Below are 18348 nucleotides of genomic sequence, written 5' to 3' on the forward strand. Positions count from 1 at the left end.
TTGCCAGGTTGTCTCTAAAGACTTGTAAGCTTCTGTGACAGCAACAGATAACGTATTTGGAAAGTAAATTTAGCCTTATTCAATTACGCCTTGCTTAAGGAGATGTAAATTAGTATCTTCTTCCCTTTCAGCTTTCTACAAATAGCCTTTTCTTACAAGCACTTTATGTAAATGTCATCACATTACCTCGCGTAGGCACTTGTTGGTGATTAAAGCATCAGGCGAAACATCCATCTGATGCCACGCTGGGCATGTATGTTCCTCAGATTCCAGCAATGCTGTTCTAATACCTCTGTATAATTAGAATAATCAAAATAGTATTTAGCCAAACTAAGGAAGTTTTGGGGGTTCTCATCAATTATAAAAGCACACATATGATTAATGGGTGAATATGGTCTTGAATTGAGAGCATGAAGCTAGAAATGTTCAACAGTGTAAAAAATCTCTAGTATGTAGCAAATAACTATACAGTTTTGATATTTCACTATTGTAACATCTGAAGATGTAGCATAGGCTGTGTCTTGATGTTTCAACTAGTCTCTTTCCCACCATCTAGTACAGTGAGAAGTCCCCAACCTTAAGGTTAATGAATAAAACACGTCTCAAAAAAACATTAGTAGGTTCGAGTTCTGAAGGTTTTAACCAACTCTCCCGTGGAGAAGAATGTGGATTAAATGCCTAACTATCCCTTTGTTGCAGACCACCAAAAGTCCCCAGAGTTGGCTATATAATTTTGTATGAGAGAAAGGGCTGTGGACAAACTAAACGCATTCCATACCTAACACTGTAATCACCTGCACAGTTAGCCACTCTTCTCATACTCGTCCTTCTGCATGTAAAGAAGATTTAACTAGACACGTAAAAAAGGGGGAAAAGCTTCCTGGCTTTCTTTTGCCCTTTATACGAGAAGAGCGCTTTCGTATTCAATTCATATTAAATATTAAATAGAACTGCTAACAAAGTTATTTTGTTATCTCCTCCTTCTGCTTTCAGAAGATCAGATGTGATGTTTTGAATCAACAAATATGGGAGTAACACTTACATTCATCACAATAACTGTTTCCACAGCAGGGAATAACAGCTGCATCAGTCATTAGATCCTTACAAACAGAGACATCACAGCTCGTCTGGAACAGGATCATCATCATCTGAGGAGGAGGATGGCTCCTCTGGTAAAAAGGGAGGCTTTTCCTTCTTTTCTCTAGCAGAAGCTTCCCTGGAGGAAGGGCGGGGAAGGAAAAAGAAACAAGTTAAAGATGGGCAAAGGAAAACTTTTCCAAGCTTTGGATTTTACCAAAGGAAGAGAAGAGATGGAATTCTTCTCACTCCACATTAGCCTTCTAAAACACAGGTGCTTAGTTTAAACTACTTTTCTACAGCCACAACACTAGAAAGGGAGGGGGGAACACTTTTCTTTCTGCAGAACTCTCCCATTCATTGGATCAACTAAGAAAGAAGCTCAGACTAGGAAAATTTTTTTTTGACAGCTAGAAATCAGGCAAAATGAATCCCACCTCTCCTTTGCCAGAGGATAAATGTAAATTGCAGGCACAGGATAAAGGTAGTCTCCGAGTAATTACATTTTCTAAAAGGAAGACGTCTATGTTACAGCTTCTACAAAAGGAGATCCATGACGGAAAACCAAAAGTGCTACCAAGTGCATTTTAAAACAGCCACTCTTGTCAGCTGTCCTGGTTTCAGCTAGGATAGAATTAACTGTCTTCCTAGTAGCTGGTACAGTGCTATGTTTTGAGTTCAGTATGTGAAGAATGCTGATAACACTGATGTTTTCAGTTGTTGCTCAGTAGTGTTTAGACTATAGTCAAGGATTTTTCAGCTTCTCATGCCCAGCCAGGGCACCTGACCCAAACTGGCCAACGGTGTATTCCATACCATGTGACGTCCCATCTAGTTTAGGAACTGGGAAGGGGGGGGGACAGGGATTTTCGCCGCTCGGGGACTGGCTGGGTGTCGGTCGGCGGGTGGGGAGCAATTGCCCTGCGCATCATTTGTACATTTCAATCCTTTTATTACTACTGCTGTCATTTTATTAGTGTTATCATTATCATTATTAGTTTCTTCTTTTCTGTTCTATTAAACCGTTCTTATCTCAACCCAGGAGTTTTACTTCTTTTCCTGATTTTCTCTCCCATCCCACTGGGTGGGGGGGGAGTGAGTGAGCGGCTGCGTGGTGCTTAGTTGCTGGCTGGGGTTAAACCACGACATCAGCACACGGTAGTATTTTCTCAGTTTATAGCAACAGGAAAACGTTAGTCTGTTTCACACATGGGATTTAATAAAAGTCAGAGGGGGAGGAAATCTCAGGCCAACAGCTACCTGTTGAATTTGGCAAGAAGCCTTTGAAACAGAAAACAGAAGCAAAATGAGCTTTCAAGGAGAACGACTCCCCTGTAAACACTACTGAAGTGTTTTGCAGAAACGCAGATTCTTAGCACACCGCAAGTTTAGCCAACTTCCAGGGGCATGAGCAGTAGGACCACCCTCTTTTAATATTAGAAAGTACCACAGGTTTTCAGGTTAAGGTACAATGACAGTGCTTCCTCCCTTGGAATGACAGATGCTGGCCAACTGGGTTGCATTGCCACTCAGATTTATGCGTGCTTTCTCTCCTTCACTTTTTGGTCAGTCCACTTAGTTCCATACCTAGGCATTAAAAGGTGGTGTTGCATATTTTCCAGATCTTGTCAGCATAGCACCCTTCGTATTGGGATCCTTCACCTTTGTCATGAAACTCTGTGGAATTCCTGTGCTCTTTTTAACTCTGGGAACAGACTCAAATTTTTTGTCCTGTTCAAGAAAAGAGAGGCAGACGTACCTCAAGACCCACACTTAAAATGACATTTCCCTGATGATTTTAAGCAGCAAAAGCCTTTAATCCTCTCCTTTTACCTAGTGTAAGGGTTGCTCAACTGAAATACTTATTTTCCTACATGAATATAGCCAGGATGTTCCAAAGGCTTGAGCGGGGTTTTGAACTCCAGCAACATTCTTTGGCTTAACTTCAGGTTCCTTAAGGCTGACATATCCCTTAGCTCACCATCCACTCAGAGAAGAGACAAACCCGCTGCTCCTCCTCCAAAGCACAATTCAGAGCGAGAGCTTAATCTTGTGCTCTGAATCAGTCACTGGAGAAACCTACACTCGCCGTCTATAGGTGAAGGTTGAATTCATACCTCACGTGTATACCTTCAGTGACTAACGTGAAATGGTATCAATACTCAACCAGGGACTTAGTGTAATTACAACACGCAAATATGCAATAGATGGGGTCAAGAGAAATGTCTTGGTTTGATACAAAATAATAAAAACAGTGAACTGTCATTAAAAAGAGTGGAAAACAGAAAAAATTCCAGTAATACTGAAGTATATGAAAATACGCATGAAAGTTCATAGAGAAAGATCTATGGACATACTTAATGTCTAAGACCTAGAAAGAAAATTCCACCTTTATAATTCCAGCTTCCCCTTGAATTTGGAAGGGCTTTGCAACATTGCCATATAACCTCTGCCTTTCACCCCAAGAGAAACAATTCTTAATATGAGTGTTCATGTATTTGTTGCATAACTGCCCAGGTAAAATAATTAACACCTAGAGTAACACCAGAAGTCCCCCACAATCATACCCCATTTTTCGAGCAGTTCTTTATATAGTGGCTAGGTCTTCCGCAACAAAAGCAAGTATATGATGGTGGAGGTGGACCCAAGGGTTTCTTCATGTAACTAAAAGGTTTGAGGGGGAAAAAAGGTAGGCACGTGTCTCTCTTGTTAAAACACACATCTCTGCCATTTTCCCATAATCTTCAAAGAACAGATTGGACATGATCAACACTTACTTGACCGGATCGTATTCATGGCAGGACTGTACCATCAAAGCTTTTAGTTCATCTTCTCGGAAGCACTGGCTTCAGCCAGATTGGCAGTCTGTTTCACAGGTAATTATTTGACACGCACATTGGAAACACATTTAAGCCCACACAGCCAAAGACAACACCACTCACCCCATCCTGTAAAGAGCAGCACAGCGCTAGCTGAGGTTGCATGAAAACAGCAGCTTACATAAAATATAGCTGTACTGAAGATGTTCTGGGGAGTCCTTACGCTATTACAGGCTTTATACGTGCCTGTTAACCTACTTGAAAAGAGCATCCTAGGGCACTCAAAACCTTAGGCTCTCTTTGAGCCTTCCACGAAGACTTGTGTAACTAATCCAATTTTCTCCCAAGTGGACTGAGGCCATGTGCAGCAAAAATTACACTATCCAGTATTTTTAAGCTGATTTTTAAGCTCCAGCCTAGTTGAAGGAGGAGACATCCACTGTACACTTAATCGAGAAAGATGTATGCAAGGTTCATTATTTAATTCAATTTTGCAGCATTCAAAGACACACAACTTAAGATTTGGGGAAGTTGCTTTTGCTTGCTGAAATTCAGCTTCCGATACAGAAGCACGGTTTAACCTTCAGGTGCACAACCTCTCTTAAATCCTCCACAGAGCTGACGGGGATAGGCACGTCTTGCGTCCCTGAATACCTGGGACTAGGAAAAGGCCTTCTCAGAACGTGTCTTCCCGGCCTTAAAAAGGATGAGACATCCAGCAACCACCCTTACCATGTGTATTCTAAGAGAAAAAGAAATACTGGCAACACTGTTTATCATGGGGAGGAGGAATACAGCTGGAAAACCGTGAAGAAAACCATGGAACAGCAACACAGGATTCTGGATGCAATGTGTGTTATTTCATGAAAAACAACTTGAAATAAAAAATGATGGTTGGTGGGAGTTGTGCATAGTAACATGTAGCTGGAGTAGGGTCAGAATACTTAAACCAGGGAATTAGAAAGATATTTTGAACATTGGCAGATATACTACAGATAGTAATTCAGGAGCAGAGCGCAAAAAAAAAACCTCCTAAGGGAAGATTCATAATGGCCTCTTTCATACACACAGCATTTCTTTCTGTGGAGGCGAGAGCAGGCTGAAAACCACAGAAGACAGCCAGGAAGAGCAGAAAATTCAGGGCAGTAAATACACAAACTGCAAAGCATGTTCTAGCTTGACCTCGCACAGGGTCACATGTACCCTCATTTCCCAAGAGCCGGTGTGACGGGTACACTCAACCCCATAACCAAACTAGCCGTAGTTTGGTACAGGCTCCAAAGGAGGTAAAGGAGCCATAGCCAGGCCAAGAACTCCTCTAGTTTCAATCTCTTCTCTGAAAAACCCACAAAGGAGCCGAGTGACCCAGTGAGCACCGCTGCCTATCACCTTGGAACACTCATCAGGCGATTAACACAGGAATAGCGGGTGGTTTTTCCAAGACTCATTTATCAAGGAGCAAAAAAAGTTGTGGGCACAGGGAGTCTCATGCATACCCTTCCCATTGCATGTGATTTGACTAGGAGCCAGCCACTTTATCCCATAAATATGACAGCCTAAGGGAGCCTTCTTTCAGCTCTCCCTCCTAGGCAGCGTGGCTGCATGGCAGTGATCTCCCCTCGAGCTGGGACGCCTCTCAAGGTTGCTCCTCGAGGCATAGAGGCCTGTTCTCAATAGCAGATCTTTGCTAAGTGACTGACAGCATGCTGAATTCATACTAAGGAAACAGTACTAATCCACGTAGCTACTTAATATTAACTATTATAAACTTTGTACAGATAATTCCATTAGACAAACTGTTGTCCAAGTCTGAGACTAAGATTGGACCGAGCCGCACCTAGGCTCCATAAGGAGTTTAGAAAGCAAGGGGGTCCCCTCTGAACCTCACGACTCAACGGGAGGGTCTTCCTTACCCTTTTGCATCTCCGGTCTCTGTGTGAATCCTTCCACCTCGATTCTAACTCAGTTCTCCCTCGTACGTTTCTTCCGTGCCGTAATTAATAAGGCAAACCTTGCCGTCCAACTTACTGAACCTCGGGAAACCACTGTCAAACTTTGTTAAATTCCTCATATTTATTGAACTCTGTCAAATTATTATTTCACCTCAATAAAACACACTGATGCTTCTCTCCTCCTGAGCGAGGTGCTTTCCGCCCCTTGGCAAGAGATTGGCGCAGCCGGCAGGATCCTGAATCTGGACTCATGACAGCCCACAGCACAGCCTGCATGGGGTGAAAGGCATGCATCAGACCTCAGGGCCATCACACCCACAGGGAGGCCTGGGGACAGCAAGGGCACCTGCTGTGTCCCCACCAGAGCACGCCTGCGGAGAGACGGCCTTCGGGAAGGGCCCTTCGGTCCGGAGCTGTTCCCTTGGCAGCACGCGGCCTTCGGGAAGGGCCCTTTGCTCCTGAGCTGTTCCCTCAGCAGCGCTTGCGAGGTGTGCGTGCAGCTCTGCCGTCCCTCAGTGCTGCTGTGGGGTCTGCGCCTGCTCGGGGAGGGAGGGAGGGAGAGGAGCTGCCCCGCGTTTGCTCTGGGTCGGCAAATCTTTCCCAAAAGGCGGGTCTGTCTGTGCTGCCAGCCACAGCCCTGGGCAGGAGGAGCTGCGTGACAGGAGCCCAAACCCCTCACAAATCCCCCCGTCCCCTCACAGACCCCAAACCCATCAAATCTCCTCACGGATCCCCCCAGACTCCTCAGAGACCCCAACATCTTCTCACAAATACACTCACAGACACCCCAAACCCCTCACAGGCCCCCCCCAAACCCCTCAAATACCCTCACGGATCCCCCCAAACACCTCACAGACCCCAACATCCCCTCACAAATCCACTCACAGACCGCCCAAACTGCTCACAAATCCCCCCCATCCCCTCACAGACACCCCCAAACCCCTCAAATCCCCTCACGGATCCCCACAAAACCCTCAGGGACCCCAACATCTCCTCACAAATCCACTCAACACCTCACAAATCCCCTCACAGAACCCCCCCATCCCCTCACAGACCCTGCCAAACCCCTCAGAGACCCCAACATCTCCTCACAAATCCACTCACAGACCCCCACAAACCCTTCGAATCCTCTCGCAGACCCCCCCAAACCCCTCAGAGATCCCAACATCCCCTCACAAATCCACTCGCAGACTGCGCAACCCCCCCAAACCCCTCAAATCCCCTCACAGACCCCGCCAAACCCCTCAGAGACCCCAACATCTCCTCACAAATACACTCACAGACCCCCCATTGCCTCACACCCCCCCCCAAACCCTTCAAATCCCCTCACAGACACCCCCATACCCTTCAGAGGCCCCAACATCCCCTCACAAATCCCCTCCACACCTCACAAATCCCCTCACAACCCCTCCATCCCCTCACAGACCCCCCCCAACCCCTCAGAGACGCCAACATCCCCTCACAAATCCACTCGTGGACCGCCCAAGCCCCTCGCAAATCCCCCCCAAAACCCCTCGCAGACCCCAACATCCCCTCACAAATCCCCTCAACACCTCACTAATCCCCTCACAGACTCCCCCAAACCCCTCAGAGACCCCAACATCTCCTCACAAATCCCCTCACCACCTCACAACTCCACTCACAGACCCCCCCAAACCCTTCAAATCCCCTCGCAGACCCCGCTAAACACCTCACAGACCCCAACATCCCCTCAACAAATCCAGTCGCGGACCACCCAAACCCCTCGCAAATCCCCCCCCAAACCCCTCACAGACCCCCCAAACCCCTCACAGACCCCCCCGGCCCCCACCCACCTGCACTGACCGGGCTGCAAGTGCACATTGCCAGCTCATGTCCAGCTTTTCATCCACCAGCGCACCCCCAGCTTACTCGCTGGCAGGGCAGCATGGGCACAGAGTAGGCCTTGGGGCCGTGCAAGCAGCCTTCAGCAATAGCTAAAACATGGGTGTGCTACCAACACTGGTTTGGTCACACATCCAACACTCGGCACCATATGTGCTGCTAGGAAGAAAATTAACTCCATCCCAGCCAAAAGCAGTTATGGCTCAATAGCAGCTTGGTGCTGCTCTGTGTTTTATTTCTGGCTTTGCCTTATGTGGTGTATTTGGCGCGCACGCAATGGAGGGGCTGGGGCTGGTATTGCCCTACACAGTACCCCTGTCCTGTGCGCTCCAGGACAAAGCTGGCACAGGGAGCAGAGGGGGGGATGGTGACCTGTTAACGAGCCCCTTTGGTGCCTCTGTGGCTCAGAATTTAGCAGGACAGTCCCACCAGGGAAGCTGGGCTCCCCCAGCCTGTTGGTGGGTCCCATGCCCAGCTCCCTGCCTGCTGACACCGTGGGCATCCAGGTCCCTGTGTGCCCCGATGCGAAGTTCGGCCCAGGATTGGTGAATCCCTGGGTCTGCTGCCATTACGACCTGGACAACTGTGCTACTGATCTGTATTTATTGCTGTGCCATTACTCGGACACGAATGGTCGATCCCTGAAGCTGTCCGTCAGGAGTCTGTCATTGTAGCCCAAACCCATACCCTGGTGGGGCTGGCTCAGGCCCTTGCAGGAGGGCCGGCGCGATGGGCTTGGGGCGCGGGCGGGTGGCTTCAATTCCTCTGGGGGCTCGAGGTCGCTGGGCTGGTCCCGCAACAGCCGGCTGGCTGAGTTGGACAGCCATGAGGGCCGGGGTGGAGGCGGGCGGGCCGGGCGGCTGTCCGGGCTGGCGGAGGCCCGTTCCCTGCTGCTCTGTGGCAGGGGGGCCGGTTTTGCAGGCACAGGTGATGGCTCTTGCTGTCGGGTCCAGCTCTCCGGGGTGCTGCAGCGGCTGCTCCGGCTGTCCAGGCCCGAGGAGCAGCTGCTGGTGTCGGACCAGGCTCGCGAAGCTGCGGAGAGGCGCCTGCGGAGAGAGGAGGCTGCTGAGGCCCCACCGCGGCTGTGGGGCCGGGCGGGTGTGAGGGTGCGGGGCAGCACTGGGCGCCTCACGGGGTGCGGATGCCTGGCTGCGCGTGGGAGCTGTGGGCGTGGAGAGCTCCGTGCAGAAAACGGGGCACCCCGCACCCCTCGTCTGGGGCTCTGCTCGCCTGCCCACGGCTCGTCTCCTCTCGGCCCTGACCATCCTGACCTGCCTGCTCTGCACGTGCCTGGAAGGAGACCTGCCCGCGACAGACCGAGGGGACCAAAGCTGGGCACAGCGCTGCAGGGCCAGGAGAGCCTCCTGTTCTCCTTTCTCAGCGTGCCTGGCAGAGACCAGCACTCGGCTCCCCTGCCTGTCCCTGACCAGACAAGGGCACAGCCTCGGCTCTCTGTTCAGCGAGATGCTCTCCATCCTCTCTTCAGAATACGTATCCAAAGAGATACGTACCCCTGCACAGAAAAAAACCCTGCCTGTGCTGAGAACACGCATGCTGGCAGTGCTCAGGTGCAGATGGGACAGGCTGACTCTTTCTCCAAAGCAAGGCCGAGAGCTGGGAAGGCTCCTCACCACGGTCTCAGTTGCTGGGACACCCTGGTCGAGGTGAACCTCTGGGATTTACGGCATCACCTAACAGGGTGATTTCTGCTGGCAGGTTCACTGGCAGAAAGATGTCACTATTGCGCTTCTCACTTTCTATGGCAATGTCATCCCTCGTTTTTCTTCCTGACCTTGCTCATCCTACGTCTGTCGCTGGGTCTGCTCTTGTCGAGGCAGGGTCACTTTTAACTAACACTTGCCACAGGCGGAAGGGGTTTCACAAAAGAGTGCCCATGAATTGAGAGGCCAGTTAAAACATCTTACAGCAGAAATCTCAGTAGAGTTTGGCCAGTAACTGTCTCGGCACTCCACAATACCCTACCTCTAAATGTTTCATGGCTAATAGCAGCCATCTAATACAGAAGTTTGGCAAAAAAAACTCCCAACAACTCACCGTCGTCTCTTCCTCCACAGACAGATCACACAACACAGTATCATCCCAAACAGCACGGAGCCCAAGACCGCCACGGCGCCTTCTATGCAGTAGTACCGGAAATCTTGAGGATCCACAGCATTTGTGTTTCTCTTGTCATCCACACCTGCAGCAACAATTCTGTGCATTAGTGTGTCCTGCACGCTACTGGTAATCTCACAGGAGGTCTGACATTGCCAGGAAATGTTCTTTCTCACTTTGTTAGCATCTCTGCACCAGCAAACATGCTGGGGCTGCAATGTTTCCTTGGTTTCAGTAGAAGCAAAGGAAACTCCCAAAGCCATTGCAAATCAATGCACTCTGGAGCCTCTCTTTCTCCTCAGAGCTTTGCTCACACTGTGGTACGGCTGTAATCCAGTTTTCCCAGTGTCACAGGTTTGCTCCCCCTTCTTGGCCACCCTTCACGTTTGCACACAATTTCTTTTGCGCTCACCCACTTTCACTCCCCAAGGCTTGCTAGTGCTGCTGCCTGGAGGCTCTCTCTGACCCTTTGGGACAAGTTGTCCCACTGAACAGAACTCATGAGGCCAGATGGAGAGCATGTGGGGGAGCGCAGCTGTTTGACCAATCGTTCCTTTGAGCAACACAGACAAAACCCATCCCTGCATCAGGGAGTGCCACCCCCAGCTCTCTCCCCAGCCCATCACCCACACCCTGAGGGGATGGAGTCAGGCCCTCTCAGGAGACACCTGAACCTCGCTCTCTCCCTCTTCGCCTTTCCTCCAGCATGGGCACTGCTTGCATGCCCCCAGGTTTCAGGACTTGTCTTCCCCTTATGGCCCCCTGCAAGACTGCTAATTACCTGCACTCTTTGGAGAAAATTCATATCTCCTGGCGTGGTGGGCTTCTCCAGGGCTGGACAGCACTGCCACTGCCAAGAATCAGAGAAAGGTAAAGCCTCAGCATGGCTCAGGCACAGAAGATGCAGGAGGGTGGCACAGGTTCCCTCTAAGCCCATGCCCCATCCGCCAGTGAATCCCTTTGGACCTCAGTTCACAGGAGGGATCCCCCTCTGTTGTGCTTAGGGGGACTCAGGGCAAGCTCTGGGATGCAGGTATTGCAGGAGGCACATTCCATTAAGAGTCGTATTTCCCATCGTCTGCTGTGGGTGGTTCAGATGGCCTCACCCCCAAAACGGTAAAGTTCTCAAATTCCTGTGAACAGGGTGTGGTGGGAGGTGAGCATCTCACTGCATCCACACAGAGGGTTACGAGTGAGTGTCTCTCTGGCACACTGATGGCAGTAACCTCCACACCCCAGAGATGACAGTCATCCTCAGAGAGCCGTTGCTGGCTTCTTTTAGAACACTCGCTCTGTACTAATAATAGTTTGGCTGCTGACAAGATGTGCAGTAGCGGGCACCAGGGGAAGAGGCTGCAGACACACAATGATTTTGATTCATGACACTGGATGACTGAAGGACAGCAATTACCTGGCACGCCTGTTGATTGAATTGCCCCTGTTTTTTCGTCAGAGACTGGCACTGCGTGACTATCTCCTTCCTGAAACGCCTCCTTCTCCACAGTCTCACGGTCCATCTCTTTAGAAAGAAAGTGGCTCACTTTAATTAGAAGTAACCGTTCCTCATCAGGAACGTGGTATCTTCAGGAGGCAATACTTCTCAAAATACATTAATAACGCTTAGAAACAAAGCCTGGGCATTTGGGGGTGCACCTAGTCACTAGTCCAAACGATGTGTCATTCATGGAGAAAAATTTAAGTGCTAGACACTTTCCAGTTTACCAGGAGACAGCAAATCCTGACCTGCTAAGAGACTAGGAGATTGCATGTGATCTTGTTCACATTCCACTTGGTGCATTTTTGGCAAACTGCAAGATGATGGTAAATTACTTCCCTCAGAGGAGACAGGAAGATGCTGTGGCCAGTTCAGGTGGGGAAAGAGTCCTTCTGAGAAGCACTTCCCATCATACCAACTCCACCACATGGTAAGGGTAACAGACACGCATAGTGGACTGAACCGCAAGCTCTTGCAAGCATATTCTGGGCACTTTCACAAGTGGCAGTGAAGAGCCCACAGTCCCCCAAAACAAGAGGAAAACCACAACCAAGTTATCGAAAACACAACTAGAAACAGACAGGCAGACCACCCGACACCGAATTCACAGCCCTTCATTTTAGCTGCCTTCAAGTTAGGTGTCGGGCCTTCAGCTGGGTGTCCAGCTTTCGCCTGTCCCTGACCCCGAGGTGTCACCGAGAGTCCTCAGACATCAAGGAGAACAATGGGGTTAGACCAGGCTGCGAAGCTGGGGTGCTCCCATCCTGCCCAGGGGATGCCTGCAGCCCAGGCAAAGTCTGCTGGTCTCAGTGACCCCAAGCTCCCGGCGCATCCTGTCCACTGGCCAAGGGCACTCTCCCTGCCAGTGACTGGCAGGGTGCTGGCCCTCTCATGGCTTATCAGGAATTGGCTCCTCAGCCAAGTCCCTCACACACTCAAGGTGCGAGCACTGTCAGTTCCTGCCAGCTGGATACCAACGTCTGCCCAGAACAGCTCTGGCCAGTAACGCTGTAACTGGGGCAGCAGCCGTCCCTGGGGCTCAGTTGAACCACAACTGGCAGCAGAGACTCTGCACCATCTCTACAGCTCACCAGCACCTGCAAGGTGTGAAATTTGAGTGTCAGTGCAGTGCGGCTCTGATCGATCCCTTCCTGCTGCACAGGATTCATGTCCATACATGCATCTGAAACCTCAGCTTCCCAAGACTTCTGGTTATACCCACCACGTGCTGCTTTGTCCAGTTCCTTCAGGATTTCCTTTAGGACTTCTGGTGACCGCTGGGAAGATCTTCCTATTTCAGCTTTAGCTTTATACTTTGCTCTTTGAGGACCTTAACAGAAAGTATAAAGTTAAATTTCTCAAGAATAACATACTGAAAACGAGCGCTTAGTCTGTGAAGTCAGTCAGGACTGACTACTCACCCCTAGGATGCCAGGTGAGCTCCAGCGCAGGACCCAGCCGAGAAGCTGGAAGAGCCCTCCCTGTACCCACATCTGCAACCAAACACCCACGAGAAGCTCCCATCATACATTGTGATATACACTGTCATACTGAATAGCAGAACATGTAAGGGGATCACAGAACAACATGGCACACACGATGCAGGCCTATATTCCCACACCTGCAAGAGACATCTTGCTCACATTTGGGCTTTGAGCTGGCAGCTCTCAAAGGAAGTAAAAAGCCATGACGTACCCGTGCGATCTCCCTGCGCGTCAGCCCTGGAACCCGGCTGGGAAGCTGGATAGCCATTGCGTCCAGCCACGTCTGTAAATAAACAGAACAGAGAAGCTCCTGTGAAATATTTCAATAGACTTCTTCAGATGTGAACGGCAATGAATGCAGTTCACACACAGGGTTGCTCCATGGCACTCGTCTCTCCCTGCCACTCAGGAGCACTGTGCAGACCGTTACTGGGTGCCTGGAACATGCCAGTTTAAAACAAACCATGTACAGAGCTGCCGGCAGAAAGGACTCCCTGGAGCCCACACCAGCTCTAAACTCAACCCCAACAAGCCCAATGGCTTTGCAGCAGGCACTGGAAGCAGCGCAGGGTCAGAAAGGCTGGGAAAGAATGTTTTGCAAGGCAGAGCGCCCCAGGCCACATCACTGAGCCTGACCCATTCCCTCTCTGCTCTTCTGCATGTCTAAGCATCAGCCAAGAAAATACTAACTTAAATTTCATATGAACAAATATTAAAACCTAAATGCCCGCTCATTCAACTGACATACCTGTGGGGTTGCCCTGAGGCTCCCAGACAAGATCCGGCTGAGCAGTCGGGTGGCCATCGGCTACAGGCACAGCTGTAATCAAGCACGTTTCCATTAGAGGCTGTGATCTACCTCTTTCTCAGTGACCTGCAGTCACTGGAGGGGGGTCAGGTAATGACGTGGGACCCAGACATGGGTGGAGGTTTCCAAAGCTGCAGAGGGCCTGGGGGACCTGGGTTCACCCAAGGAGAGCACTGCCGGGCTAGAGCAGGAATGCTCCTGTTTTTCTGAGCAGACATCTCCCAAGGACGGACATCCCTGAGGCTGAAAGTCAGGATTCAGCCAGGGAGCGGCAGAGCCAGGGCCCGGGGCACGGCTGTGACCAGCGCGGGGAAGAAGTGCCCCTGCAGGCTATTACCTGGCCCCTGCGGTGCTGCTCTGGCCCCGACATGCAGGCCAGGGGAAGGCTGCTCTGGGGCAGGGCAGCACAGGGCCGGCTCTGGGGATGGTTCCTCACCCCGCGGTGCTGCTCTCGGCCCCACCGTTCACCTGGAAAATGCCTCTGCAGCGGCTGCAGCCCCCTGCACCTCCCCACGGGACATCTACCTCCCGCTGCCCATGAAGCTGGCCGCGGCTCATCCGGCCCAGCCCGGCCCCGCTGCTCTCACAGCCCTGCCACACCACGACCCCAGCCCCGCTGTCACCCCGAGGTGTGGTGGGTGCTGCGCCACGCTGCCAGCGCTGGGTGCTGGCCCTCGCCTGCCCACCTACCTAATCCCCGCGCTTGCCACGGAGCAGCCCCGACATCCCAGGCTTGCAGGGACACCACAAAGAGGATAAGGAGGCAGGCGGGGGTCATGGCCCCCCACGCCTGCACCATGCCGCCGCTGCTGCTGCTGCTGCTGCTGCCGCTGCTGCTGCTGGCACTGCTGGAGCGGTGCCTGTGGCACAGCACTGCACATCACGGCGTGGCACAGCGGGGCTCTGTGACCTCACAGTCCTGCCTTCCCACCGCGGCCACGGCCCTGGGGCACTGCCCCTCCCCCACGTGTGTTGAGTTTTTGGGTTTAGATGAAATTAAGACCCCTTCAGCATCCTAGCTGTCTGCACATCAGCACACTCCCTGCCATCCTTAGGCGCTTTTGGCTACAGCTGCTTCTGTGCTTGCTCTTTGGCCACTGCTCTTCTGTGGATTTCTCTCTGCCTCGGAGTCTGAGGACAATTATGTGGGATCCTCTGGGCTGAGGGGAGGCGAAAAAAAGAAACCCATATTATTTCCTATATGTAAATGCTACTGAGGCTACGGGCTGGCCAGACTTGTATGGAGAGCTTTAAACTAGATTTAGTGGGGCAGGAGGAGGAGGAAAAGGAAGAACAGGAAGAACAGGAGGAGGACTAAAACATCTTTCCTTTCCCACAGTGTTGCATATCTGGGGACTGATACAGCATCACTTGCCACCTAGTCAGTGAGAAGAACTCCAATTCCTCTAAGCAGCTGCAGGTTGGTACCCACCAGCATTGGGTACATGATGCAGATAATAATTCAGCAGCCTGCTGAATGATTGTGAATTCATTTTCACAATCTTTTGGTAAATAACAAGCAAAATAAGCTTAGAGAGTCAGGAGGTAAACTCAAGCATTAATTTCATGTACGAGCAAGAAATTGGTAACTATGGGGAAATGATGTTCAAGGATACAGATAAGACGGTGGAAAACACAGCTTCAAGAAGTCATTCATCTTACTGTCTTCGCTAACAACCCTAGAGTCCAGCATTATGGGGCCCATCTCTGCAACAGGGGCTATTTCCAATTTGAGCTACTCTTCAATACCAAATGGGAGGCTACAAATTGCCTCCCACAGGTGGAACTGCACCATCAGGAATCCTGCTGTACGACTGCCAGATAAAGTGACTTCAAAAGCTGGAGGTGGGAATCCAATTCCAGGTAAAAAAATAAAAAAATAAAAAAAATCTTATCACTACTGCAATTCTTGATGTCCTCTGTTCATACCTGGAACATTTTATGTACCTACATCTCTTAACCACACTAGAGAACACGCTGAGGCAGGAAGGGTTGCAGATGTAGCTCATCGAGTCTAAACCACAGCTGCCTTTAAGGATGTATGGCCTCACTTTAGCTTTCATTGTGCAAAACAATCCCTAGTGTCACACTGATGCAGCCTGCTTTATTTCTGAGTGCAACAAGCCCTCAAATCCCAGATTTGTGGTTTCATGAGCACAATTCTGCTGGATCAGTCCATTCAAGAGAAAACAGACTGCCTAGCAAGTATCTCAAAAGTTCCCAGGAAAGGATTAGTCTGAGAACTTGAGAAGCCATCTGACCTGGAAGGAGAAGTCCCTGAATCGGATGGGACAAAGACAGGCAACAGGACATTCTCTAGTCTCACGAGGCCGAGCTGTGTGCTGAAGAAAGGGCACTGTGACATGAGCTTCTGGTGGAGTCCTTGGTACCACAGGAGTGGCCCCCCCAGATCTCAGTTCAGGGATTTACTCGGTTTCAACCCCACCACGCCTCATATCAGCAATGGGAAGACAGTGGATCTCAAGTAAAGGCAATGGGCTCTCACCCCGATCCAGATCCACAGTGGTCCGTCTTCTACATAGCCTGTGCAAGCCTATCCCTGGGAGCTTGGACTTCTCTGGCCCAAGGCTCAGCCTGTAGCTCTTTCTCGAGAAAGCAGTCCCAGCACCTCTCGTCATCATTCTTCACAGGCGTCAGTTCCACAGTGGACATCAGGCAGACTGACGCCTAGAACAAAGCTTGCTGGGGAGGATGCTGCCTTCAGACTTCTCCCTTTCTTGGAGGCTGAGGTACCTCGACTGAACAACAGGGATAAGCCAAAAAGTAGTCAGTGTCCTTGCGCTAACAAAATCACACAAGAGCCCAAAGGCAGATGCCTTCCCTGCTCTCAGTCCCACCTGTTCAACAGCTCAAAATCTTCCCAAAGCAGACAAATCAGCCTACCAGATAAGGCATGAAGCCACACACCAGCCAACAACATTGACCCCATGCCAGACAAAGGCACAGGCAGAACCAAGCAAGAAACTCACAGGCAACCTTTGCACCGAGTTTGAGCTAGAAGCACGAAGCTAGCACAGGACTACAGCAACCACCACTGCCAAACATGGCCCAAACTGTCAATGACATTGCAGTTTTACATGTGTCCTGGTGAGACGCTTCTGCCTTTCACTCCTACGCTGCATTCTTTGGTACAGGAATAGGCGCCTGGTTAATCTTCTACTTAACAGGTTACTAGATTATTCAGCTATCCAAAACAGAGGGAGTGAGAGAGTGTCCTGGGTTCAGCTGCGATAGACTTAATTCTCACAGGACAGAGAGAAAGAGAGAAATGCAGATGAACTAAACTACAAAATAGTATCATTGACTACAAAGCAAAAGACCCAGAGACCAGCTGTTGCTTTTACAGGGACAAAAGCAGATGCAGGAAGAAGTACATGGAATTGTTTGCAGGTGAAAACCTAGCACGGGACTAAACATTCATGATCTTACCCAGTGTTGCTAGAAGGGAAAGGATGCTATCAGAGCTACTCTGACGTGTGCCGAGACATTTAATAAATTCAAGCTGCTGTTTCCATCCAGCTTAAAAACGTTAACTTACATCTCTCTCCTGTTTCTGAACATCCAGATAGCGAACTATCACCACAAGCCTCGTTCACTAGACATTTTCTGACAAACTGCTTTGTGACAAAAAGCAACAAGACGATTCAACAGGAGCACAGGCTGTGCAAACTCAGTGCTTGCCAGCAACCTCCTACAGAGCAGAAACTAAGGTGATCCCAAGGAAAGTTAGAGACCTTGCGAAGTGATGCAAGTGCCACAGCAACTCCACTGGCAGAAAACCTCTTGAGCTTCAGCTGGACTTGGGAAGGGATTTCCTAAAGCCTCCTTCAGACAAACCACCAGAACAGTAAAAAAAAACAGCCAGAAGAAACATACACAAACCAAAGGCCCCTATCCAAACCCTGAAAAGGCAAACAAGATAAAAAAGGAATCTCAAAAAAAAAAAAAAAAAAAAAAAAGACCACCCAGGACACAAGACAAGGCAAAAATAACATAACTCCAAGAACCCAGGGCCAACAAACCCACAGCCAGTCCGTAACAGTAACATGCTTTAATCCTAACTCGCCTGAACTCTGACATCCTGTAATCCTGCCATCCCATAGCCCTAGCACACTGCAATGCTAGCATACCATAACCCGAGTTCATTGTAGCCCTAAGATATCACAAACGGAACACAAACTCCCTGGACATCTCCGCCAGAGCCTGCAGGTGGCCCCAGATCTCAGACATCACAACTTTGAAGTGGGAGTGGGACAGAGCCACCAGGACATCACCAGCATCCACCTTCACATCATCCATCACACTCCAAAAAAGTGCCTGGCTTAAACGCTCCATGGGAGAAAGGCACTCGGAGACGCTGAACTGGCCAACCATGGCCACGGGGCTTCAGCTCATCATTTCTGTGTCAGAGCCAGCAGGCAGATGACCATGTCCTCCCTGCGAGACCCCTCAAGGCAGCCGTACCCAGCTCCAGGGGGCTAGATACGGCCTCGGCTCTAGGGGGAGATGCTGCCTGGGACCACGATCTCTCACGGGGGCACTGGGAAACCCTCCTCAGGCCTGGATGCCTGAGAAACATCTCTGCACTGCTCCGTATCTCACAAAACCAGGGGCAGAGGAAGGCTGCTTTGCTGGCCTCCGAGAGAACCAGCTCACCTGGGCTCCTCTGTGGCCACCGGGCGCCTTTGCTGTCAGGCAGCTCTCAGCGCTGCTC

At 50.4% G+C, this 18348-nt stretch overlaps 1 protein-coding gene across 1 annotated transcript; it reads right to left on the bottom strand.

The window, feature by feature from the left end:
- Positions 1-8314: 8314 nt before the first annotated feature.
- Positions 8315-18008, bottom strand: LOC142027988 (uncharacterized). Its single transcript, XM_075022136.1, has 9 exons — positions 17804-18008; positions 13554-13625; positions 13017-13088; positions 12743-12814; positions 12544-12651; positions 11238-11345; positions 10608-10676; positions 9767-9911; positions 8315-8757 (listed from the first exon to the last, which is right to left on the bottom strand). Exons 1-9 carry the CDS (start codon positions 18006-18008, stop codon positions 8328-8330), a joined length of 1281 nt encoding a protein of 426 aa, XP_074878237.1. The 3' UTR covers positions 8315-8327.
- Between the last annotated feature and the right edge of the window lie 340 nt (positions 18009-18348).

This window comes from Buteo buteo, unplaced genomic scaffold (genome assembly GCF_964188355.1).
Source record: "Buteo buteo unplaced genomic scaffold, bButBut1.hap1.1 HAP1_SCAFFOLD_102, whole genome shotgun sequence".
NCBI classification, from domain to species: Eukaryota; Metazoa; Chordata; class Aves; order Accipitriformes; family Accipitridae; genus Buteo; species Buteo buteo.